We start from the raw sequence: 10,345 nt of genomic DNA on the forward strand, positions 1-10,345 counted from the left end.
ACTCCATACAAGAATGAAAACCTCTCCACAGATGGGGAGAAACCCCACCTTTCCCACCCATAAGCCCATCCCTTCCTCAAGGGCCTGCAAAGCAGAGCAGCTGGGGCTGGGCTTCAGAACCCATCCCCCTCTGCCGCTCCCCATCCACAGGGATGGATGCTTTTGTCAGGTTGGCTGCCCCCAGCCCAGCCCGCGCCAGGTATGCTGGAAGAAGCTGTCAGCGAGGCTGGGAGCCGGCTCCCCTTCCACAAAATCCGTCCCCTATGCCGCCAAAAAGCAGCTGGACGGGCGGCGGAAAGATTCATATTCCCCATTGTCGCTGAGAGGGGAACCTCCAGTGCGTGGCCAGTCCGAGCCCTGCCGTGTCTGGAAGTACGAGCATCCCCCCGCCCCTGCGCAGGCTGGGGACTCATCTTGATTTCGTCGCGGTGCAGAGCGTGTCCTCCAGGAAGGGGCCGCAAGCAAAGCCCATTGCGTTTGTCCCACCAGTGTCCAGCTCCAGGACGGCGTTCTCTGGCTCCGCGTCGTGCTGCAGAAGAACACGCCAGCTGTGCCTCGGCTTGCGGGGACATCACAATGCCATTGAGCTGCAGGAGGATGTTTCCCCTTCTCCAGTCTGTGGCAACTTCACCGCCCTGTGCCATGACTTCTCCAATAGATAGGGAGCCCTGAGTCGCTCCCTCCACAACTTGCTGGGGGCCCATGGAACATCTCCTCGGCTGTGCTCTTTGCTCCGTGCCGCGGCTGCAGGGAAATGCTCTGGGTATTTCTTGGAGCACCACGAGATGCCAGCAGCTGGGATGTGCTGGGCTCCTGGATCCTACTGTGCAGAGGGATGGATCTCTGCTGTCTCCTGGGCCTGGTGGGGCTACTACAGCCAAGGATGCTCGAAAAGGTCTTCCAGGCATGGCCTGTCTGCAGGGTCCATGGATAAGCACCACCTGATGAGGTGCTGGCACTCTGCAGGGAGAAACCAGAAACCACTGGTCAGTTCCTGTCCACCCTCTCCCAGATTCCACGGTGCCCACGCCACACTAGGAGTGCTCGGAGCTGCACCCAGAGCTTCCCATCCATCCTCCCTTTTGGAAGAAAAGCAGCACAGAAGCACAGGTGTCGCCTCCCCCAGCTAAGACCAGGAGATCAACCTCCTGCCTAGCTGCAAGAGCCGGATGCTTATGTGCCAGTTGCCCAGTCCCTGACCCGTTCTTGCTCCCTTGCCTTCCAGGCACATGCCCACCTTGAGACACCCGGGGCGGGAAGAAGAGCTGGCCCCGGACAATGTCTTCTCTGGTTTTGAAGGGAAGGTGCCTGCACACCAGCTGATAGAGCAGGATGCCCAGGGTCCAGATGGTGGTTGGCTGGCTGTGGTAGCAGCCAAAGAAGATCCACTCTAGCGGGTAGTACCTCTGCATTCCTATGGGACACGGGCGCAGCTCATCAGGCCGATGCTGCTCCCTCCCTCCCTCCCAACTAGCTCCACAACAGCCAGCCCCTGCCCCTGCCAGAAAGCAACTTGGTTGTAGCCGGCTGAAGAAGGTTTCCCCCTGCCTTCCTCCATCTTCCCCCTGTGCCAGCAAAGGGGAGAAGCTCCGCTGCCCGACTGGGCCCCGGCTTTGGGCTCACCTGCCATCCGGGTGTACAAGGTGTCCTGGAGGATGGTGCCAATGCCGAAGTCGATGAGCTTCAGTGCAGCAGGTGCCAGAGGTCCCGGCAGTGCTCCGGACGCTCCATGGCCAGGGCGAAGCCATCGGGCAGCTCGAACCAGTCCAGGAGTTGCACGATGCCGCGGAAGCCAGGGCACGACACCATGGAGAGCAGCACCAACCCCAGGGGCACAAGGGCGCCGTCGTGCTGCGGGGGGAGCGCGATGCCGTCATCGGGGCCGACGCTGCGCTGCGTCTTCGGCACCCCATGCCTGGCCCCGCCGCAGCTTGGCACTGCCCGGCCCGGGACACTGTGCGGCCCCCACTCCCTCCACGCTCACTCCCCTCGCAGTGTCCCGGCTCCCACCCTGCCGGGCCTGGCCTTAGCCATGCCCGGCACACCCCGCCGGCTGCTCCCGCTGGCCCCGCTCACTCACCAGCCGCGCCCACTCCCAGATGCGATCCCGGGGCACTCGCTTGATGGCCACCTGCAAACCAAGGCGAGCCGCGGGCTGAGCTCGCCGACCGCCACCCTCCCGCCTCTTAGCCGGCCCCATCTCTTCCCGGGGCGCCGTCAGTGAGCCAGGTCCTGGCGTAAACTCTGCCGCAGCCGCCGCTCCCTAGCAGCGGGCCCAGCTGGTAGAGTTGCTCCAGGGGAGGCTTCTCCGCCCGTGCGACCGGCACCGCGCTCTTGCCATTCTACCCGGGGCACCCGCCCGCCCCAGGCACTGCTGCTTCCCCAGCCGCCCCGGGCTCCGGCGGCTCGGGACTGGTGGCCGAGCTGACGGGCAGCGGGATTCGGAGCAGGGAAGCTGCCGGCTTTGTTCGGGGCCGGGGCCAGGGCCGCGCCAGGTGGAACCAAGAGACACTGCTGCTCCACCACCACCACCAGAGTGAGGAGCTCTTTCAGAGGCTCTTCAAAAGGTGCCACAGCCAGGAGGGGGACAGCCCCGCAGGGGCGGCACAGCGGCGGGCCCGACAGGGATGGGCAGGGGGCCGGCTCGCCCACGGGCGCCTTCGGGAGCACGTCATGAGCCGGGCTGGGAGTGGTGGAACACGGACGGGACGGAACTGGAACAGAGGGAGTGTGAAAGGGAGAAGGGGACCGAGAGCGAGCGAGAAGTCGAGAGGAAAAACGATCGACAGAGGCGCTGCTGTCACCGCCTCTGAGGCACCAAAATGCGTGGCCGTTTGTTGTAACCCTATACCCTGCTACTTTAAGAATGGTATGTCCCTTTAACCCTGCAACCCCTGCAAGACCGATGGACTGACCCCCTGCGACAGGATTGGTAAGGAGCCAATATCCCCTCCCCCTTTCCTGACCCTTCAAAACCCCCTGAACTTCTTATCTCTTCCTCTTTTTCTCTTGCCCTCTTTACTCTCTTGCTCTCTTTACTCTCTTTTTCTCCTGCTCTCCTTCTCTCCCGTTCTGCCCACATGGAAGCCTAAGAATTAAACCATCCCTGAGATAAAGAGCCTCTGATATCTCATCTGTTCTACATGATACGACCCCAGGCCAGCTCTGCAGGGTATTTGGGGAGCAGGGCGAGGGCCTCGGGTGCAGTATCAGGTGGCGCCCAGTCCGTGGTGGTTTTTTTATTAAAATCCACGTGAGAGGCTGTGACCCTTAAAGGGTTAAGAAGCCGACGGGAAGCCAACTACCCTGCGGGTGAAACCTGTTTTTGTAGCAGGTTTAGCTTAAGGGGACGAGGTCAGTAACTCATCGAGGCCCGAGGTAAGCGACTTCAGAACAGAAAGACTGCAAAACACAACCTTCCAGCTCCGTGGCACTTTGCAGAGATTCGTAAGTATATCAAGTTCCCTCCGTTGGAGGAGGGTTCCGAGGTGGTTTCTGTGTAACTCTGAAGTGCCGGGGCTGGCACAGCGTCCGCCCTGGTGGGGTTTGGAGCTGTGTACGGCTGGAGACGCTGGTGGGGGTGGTGGTGGCAGTCTGGAAGCCGTTTTCTCCCGTGTGTGAAATAACACGCCAGTCAACCGGTTTCAAAAACAGGCGCCAGTCGCTACAGCCAGCCAGTCTCTGTGGTGGGAGGGAACAGCAGGCCGGCAGCTGTTTTGACTCTCCTTCCACGCGTGGGAGATACAAATTAAACCGCAATTTTTCTGTGTTTTAACTGTGCATTGGAGTGAGATTTTAGAGTAAATTGCTGTGAAAAAAATTCAACATGGGCTTGCAGCAATCTAATTTAAAACAGAGCGTGGCTTCACAGCTTAGAGAACTTTTAAAAATTGCACATGTGAATATTACTAACAGAAAACTAGAACGGTTTGCTAAGTGGCTGTCTGTGGAAAGATCAGATCTTAATTTGGAAGATATGAATTCGGTTTTATTTTGGAATGAAATTGGAGATTTATTAACTTTAGAAGTCGAAAATGGAGATGAAAAAACCTCAATATTCCTCCCAATATTTTTGCAAATTAGAAAACTTTTACTTCAAACAGAAAATAACAGCCAGTCACAGTAAACTGCCTCAGAGTTCACCAGTTCTTCATCTGTCCCTCTTCATCTAATAAATCTGACTCCCCTACCTCTCTGACTCAGGCTATCAGCCACGTGTCTCGTACTGTTGAGGCTGCATGCAACTCCCAACATGGCTCCAGCCACATGGCATTTAACTCTTCTTCTTCCCATAATACCTCTTATCCCCTGGTAGCACCCTTAAACCCCTCCCTGAATCCATCCTGGCCCCTGGGTTTTCAGGGCTATTCCCCCTCGGTTCAGGTTTCACAATCCCTTCCCCCAAGCTATCAGGCTAGCACAGAGGGGGAGGAGGGCGGTGGCTCTACAGGTTCTACACGACCTCCCTCTGAGATAAAGCCCTCTTGCACCTCCCATTCCTCAGGACACTGTCTCTGCAGAGGGACAGAATCAACGGATAACACAGCCCAGAGCAGAGGGAATGACAGTGCCTATCCCCAAAACTTCTAATCTGGAAACTCAGATTCCGTCTGTGGCTCCTGTCATTTATATGGGTAGGAGAAATGGCAGAAGAACATATCAGCCACTAACATACCAAGATAAAAAGGAAATTTGTAAGGTTCAAAGAGAATTTGACAGACACAGTGAAATGTTTAAAGGATTTTTAAAAGCAACATTTAGTTCTAATGAGGTGGTACCCAATGATATTAAGGATTTATTCAGATGTTTATTATCCCCTTCTGAATTTGATGTATGGGAAAGCATTTGGAAAAGATCATTAAGAGTGCTTTTGCAGGAACTTCAACAAAGCCCAGAAAGTGCAAAAGATGAGGATAATAATGATATTACACAGGAACACCTCACAGGTGAAGGAGAATATCAATCCCCTGATAAACAGGCACGCTTATTAACTAGGTTTGTTTTGGATAAGATCTCCCTAGCAGCAGAAAAAGCCTTCAATCAATTACCTACTGTTGAAGTTACAGGTAGTTATGTTAATATTAAACAGTTTCCTTCAGAAAGTTTCTTGCAGTTTCTGGATCGCCTCCGTGCACAGGTGGAGAGACAAGTCTTGGACCCAAGGGTGCAGGCAGAGATATTAAAGGAGATGGCTCAGAAAAATGCTAATGAATTATATCGCAGGGTCATTCTTAGTCTTCCCCTCGAGCCACCACCTAGCTTAGCACAGGTGTTAGAAGCCTGCACCAGAAAAGCAGAACTGTTCAGTGCACCAGAGAGAAATCCAGGACCAGCACAATCAAGGTCTGCAGCAGCTGTGACACCAGGACCAAGGAAGCAACCGGTACCACCACAGCAGCTGCAGCACATCACCTGCTCCCAGTGCAAGAAAACAGGACACTATGCAAGGGACTACCCATACAACCAGAAACAGAAGAAGACCAACAAACAAGAAAACTAGGTGTACAGCGCGTACCCGCCATAAATATCATAACGCGCAAAGATATAAATACAGCGGGTTCCACACGGGAAAAAAACCTCTCTTTTTAAAACTAAGGGGGAGGACAGGACAAATGGTGTGGGGATTCATGATAGCATTAATGTTAAATATTCGATTAGCAAGGGTTGGACGCCTTTTGGTCGTCTCAATCTTAAGACCACTAAAGGTGTTTATTTTATGTCAACAGAGTGGACAGTGATTACAGTGGACCTGTCTAGCACTTCACTGGACCTGATGTTGTTGCATTTCGAACTGTGCTGTGAATATTTAGTTATGGGGGACACAGCACACACACCCTTGGAGATGGAGTTACTTCCCATATCCAAGAAGGAAAATGTTTCAGGTTTCGTTCTCTTAGCACGCTGCTCTCAACCATCGTATTACCTGAACGAGGGGCAAATCCTCACCCAGGCCATTCCTGTTCCAAAGGAAATCACAGCAGAAGGAAAATCACCTGAAGTCTATTGGGCAGAGGTGGTGGGTGAGGAAAAACCCTCTGTGGCATGCAATCTGACCCGTGGTTCAGACCATCTCCATGTGGAGGGGGTACTGGACACAGGGGCAGATGTGATGATCATACCCGAAAGGATGTGGCCGTCACAATGGGAATTGCAACCCGTGGCAGGCAAAATCCAAGGTATAGGAGGAATCAAATTGGCAAAAATATCAAATTGAGGGACCGGATGGAAAAATAGCTAGTGTCCGTCCGTTTGTTACAGACTATAAGTGCCCCCTGTGGGGAAGAGATACCATGTCCCAGTGGGGAACGAAAATGATAATCCCCAAAAGTCCTCAGGATTTTTGAAGGCGGCCACTGAGGAGCGCCCTGCCCACAAACTGACATGGTTAGATGATTCTCCAATCTGGACAGCTCAGTGGTCGATGAGTAAAGAAAAACTTAAGGCGCTGGAGGAGCTTGTAGCAGAGCAATTGGCAAAAGGACACATAGAAGAAACTACAAGCCCTTGGAATTCCCCGGTGTTTGTAATTAAGAAACCAGGGAAGGACAAATGGAGATTGTTACATGATCTCTGGGAAATAAACAAAATTATAGCAGACATGGGATCACTTCAACCAGGGATGCCCTCTCCAACTATGCTCCCTCAAAATTGGAAATTGGCAGTTTTAGATATTAAGGACTGTTTCTTTCAAATCCCTTTACACCCAGAAGATGCTCCGCGGTTTGCCTTCTCTGTTCCTACTATCAACAGAGAAGCCCCAATGAAGCGCTACCACTGGAAAGTGCTCCCTCAAGGGATGAAGTGTAGTCCTTTCATATGCCAGTGGTACGTGGCCTCATTGCTGTCCCCAGTGCGTACTCAAAGAAAGGAAGTTATCATCCTACATTATGTAGATGATTTGCTTGTGTGTGCCCCCGATGACTCTATACTCCAACACACGCTTGATCTAGTGGTTAAGGTTTTAACCTCTGCTGGATTTCAATTGCAGGAGGATAAAGTCCAAAGGATGCCACCTTGGAAGTACCTGGGCTTGGAAATCACTGCAAGGACCATTGTTCCTCAGAAATTGGACATTAATTGTAATCCAAAGACCTTAGCAGATCTCCATTCCTTGTGTGGGTCTTTGAGCTGGGTTAGGCCCTGGCTAGGCCTCACTAATGAGGACCTAGAGCCCCTTTTCAATTTATTGAAGGGGGAGAGAGAGCTGGTTTCTCCCAGGGAACTGACCCCAGAGGCAAAAGCTGCAATCGAAAAGGTACAGAAAGCTCTAGCAGAGAGGCAGGCTCATCGCTACAAGCCTGAACTGCCTTTCAAATTCATAATTCTGGGAAAACTACCACACTTACACGGTTTGATATTCCAGTGGATCGAGGGGCAGAGAGACTCGCTCTTAATCATAGAGTGGGTCTTCCTCTCCCACCAAAGATCCAAGACCATCACAAAGCCACAAGAACTCATAGCTCAGCTGATTCGTAAGGCAAGGATGAGACTGTATGAGCTGGCAGGTTGTGACTTTACATGTATTCACCTTCCAGTCAAACTCTCCGAGGAGGGAAGGAACTCTCCTGAGAGGCTGACAAAGGAGATGTTCGAGCACTTGCTCCAGAGCAATGCCAGTCTCCAGTTGTCTCTGGACAGCTACAGTGGACAAATATCAGTCCATGCCCCGTCTCACAAACTGTTCAATGAGGAATTCCACCTCATCCCTTGTGAGAGAAGTCGGAGACCACTCAAAGCTCTCACAGTGTTCACAGACGCTTCTGGGGCTTCCCACAAGTCGGTGATGACTTGGAGAAATCCTCAGACTCAGCATTGGGAAGCTGATGTTGAGTTTGTGGAGGGTTCGCCTCAGGTAGCTGAACTGGCTGCAGTGGTAAGAGCTTTTGAGAAGTTCTCAGAACCAATCAACTTGGCAACAGACTCAGCTTATGTAGCAGGGGTAGTGTCCAGGGCGGAGCAGGCAGTGCTCAAGGAGGTTAACAATGAGCAGCTTTTCAGGTTGCTGTCAAAACTAATCTATCTAATTTCTCGTAGAGAACATCCGTTCTATGTGATGCATGTGAGGTCACACACCGATTTGCCAGGTGAGATCGCAGAAGGGAGTCGTCAGGCAGACTCCCTTGCCACCCCAGCTGAACAAGCGCGCCTCCCAGACATCTTCCAACAGGCAAAGCTGAGCCACCAGCAATACCATCAGAATGTGCCAGGTCTGATCCGTCAGTTCAAGCTAACACGGAGTGAGGCTCGAGCCATTGTGGCCACCTGTCCCAGCTGCCAGCTCCAGGCCATGCCATCGCTAGGTGCAGGGGTTAACCCCCGAGGCCTTGGAAGCTGTGAGGTGTGGCAGACAGACATCACACACATTCCCAGTTTCGGTCGCCTCAAATACGTTCATGTAAGCATTGACACATATTCAGGTGCGGTTTATGCCTCTGCCCACGCAGGAGAAAGATCTGTGCATGCCAAACAACATCTAGTGCAAGCCTTTTCAGTATTGGGGATCCCTAAGGCAATCAAAACAGATAATGGCCCAGCGTATTTGTCCAAGGAGTTCCTGAAATTTGTCCAGCAGTGGGGAGTGGAACTTAAGACCGGCATCCCCCACTCCCCCACAGGCCAAGCTGTGATTGAACGTGCACACCAGACACACAAGCAGGTTCTGGCTAGACAGAGCAATTCAACTGTGTGGATGTCTCCACAGCAGCTGTGTAAAGCCTTGTTCACTATCAATTTCTTGAACTGTTCATTTGAAAACATGAATCCTCCTGTGGTTCGTCATTTTAACAGTGGTAAACAGTTCAAGTTGTGTCAGCATCCACCAGTTTTGATTAGGGATCCAGAAACCTGGGAAACCAAAAGTCCCTATGAGTTTGTTAACTGGGGACGTGGTTATGCGTGCGTATCCTCTCCCTCAGGCCCTCGGTGGATTCCCCAGAAATGGGTGAAGCCTTTTGTCCCCAAACAGCCAGCTCCAGCTGAAGGGGAAGAGAAGCAAGTCGCAGTTGCTTCGAAAAGAAGACACAGCCGGAGAGGAGAGAGAACCGACATAGAAAACAACCTTCCGGCAGACCCAGAGACTTTTAACATGTTTTAAAATGATTGTTTTCTTTTTAGAGAATACCTCCCTTCCACTCAACTCGTGATGAACCCCATCTAAGTTGTTATCCTGTTAACACTGAACAGTCAGGCAGCTGCATGGATCGTCCCTCAGCCGCGTCAAAACGTCTGGGTGACCCTGGCAAAGACACTGAACAGGAAAACATATGCCTGTCCTCGGCAGCAGCAGAAAATCCTATGTCCACCTGCCTGGTAGGAGTTCCCTTGAAGGCTGGAGAATATTCAGCCAGTTTTGCAATGGAGATGCAAAACGAAATTCCCAGGATACACACAATTTCAGTATACAAAACTCGTAGGCAGCAAACAGAAGAGAATCCTATGGAGGAACTGCTGCCCAATTTGCCAAAAGCAGCTCAGGAACCTCAGGAATTAGACCTGTTAGGTTCCTATCTGGCACAATACTGCATTCAGTTTGTAATTTATCCAAAACCTTCTGACACCAAAGAATTCCACAAGGTAATACAATATAGAGAGGAATTCACGGCCAAAAAGTGGTGCGGGGTTTTGAGTCACCTTGCAGCAGACTCCCCATCTCTCACAAGTCCCAAGAGCCTCCCTAAGGGGTTGTTCTCGATTTGTGGAGATCGGGCATGGGCAGGAATTCCCTCTTGGCTTTTAGGAGGACCATGTACCTTTGGGCGGTTGTCCCTGCTGGCACCCAATGAAACCTTAATTAAGGATTGGACTCATAAAAACAAATCAGTGAATAAAATCCAAAAGAGAAGTGCAGACAATTTGGACAAAGATTGTGACTCTGAAATTTTCCATTGGACCAAGTCAAAAAGAGTTGCTGTATCCCTGTTTCTTCCATGGATAGCAGCAGCCAAGGCTCTGGGTGAATTGGGCCACCTAGAGTGTTGGGTAGTTAAACAGGCAAATTTGACATCCACTGCCATCAACTCCCTCCTAGAAGACGAACTAATTACCAGGCAGGCCACACTCCAAAATCGTGCTACCATAGATTTTCTCCTGCTGCTACATGGACATGAGTGCCAGGAATTTGAAGAACTTCTTATCTCTTCCTCTTTTTCTCTTGCCCTCTTTACTCTCTTGCTCTCTTTACTCTCTTTTTCTCCTGCTCTCCTTCTCTCCCGTTCTGCCCACATGGAAGCCTAAGAATTAAACCATCCCTGAGATAAAGAACCTCTGATATCTCACCTGTTCTACATGCTGTGACCCCAGACCAACTCTGCAGGATATTTGAGGAGCGGAGCGAGGCCTCAGGGTG

The 10,345-nt window shown here is 51.8% G+C and overlaps 1 protein-coding gene across 1 annotated transcript; it reads right to left on the reverse strand.

The window, feature by feature from the left end:
* Positions 1 to 1,683: 1,683 nt before the first annotated feature.
* Positions 1,684 to 2,200, reverse strand: LOC116994780 (serine/threonine-protein kinase pim-3-like). The gene is made up of 2 exons (XM_033056713.1): positions 2,081 to 2,200; positions 1,684 to 1,851 (listed from the first exon to the last, which is right to left on the reverse strand). The coding sequence occupies exons 1-2, from the start codon at positions 2,198 to 2,200 to the stop codon at positions 1,684 to 1,686; spliced, it is 288 nt and encodes a 95-aa protein (XP_032912604.1).
* Between the last annotated feature and the right edge of the window lie 8,145 nt (positions 2,201 to 10,345).

This window comes from Catharus ustulatus, chromosome 3, assembly GCF_009819885.2.
Source record: "Catharus ustulatus isolate bCatUst1 chromosome 3, bCatUst1.pri.v2, whole genome shotgun sequence".
In the NCBI taxonomy this organism is placed as follows: domain Eukaryota; kingdom Metazoa; phylum Chordata; class Aves; order Passeriformes; family Turdidae; genus Catharus; species Catharus ustulatus.

Bases quoted from the DNA above. Each gene is read 5' to 3' on its own strand.
- LOC116994780 (XM_033056713.1), bottom strand. From the start codon at position 2,200: ATGGGGCCGGCTAAGAGGCGGGAGGGTGGCGGTCGGCGAGCTCAGCCC. The intron at 1,852-2,080 runs GTGAGTGAGCGG...CTCCCCCCGCAG, and splicing joins TCTGGGAGTGGGCGCGGCTG to CACGACGGCGCCCTTGTGCC.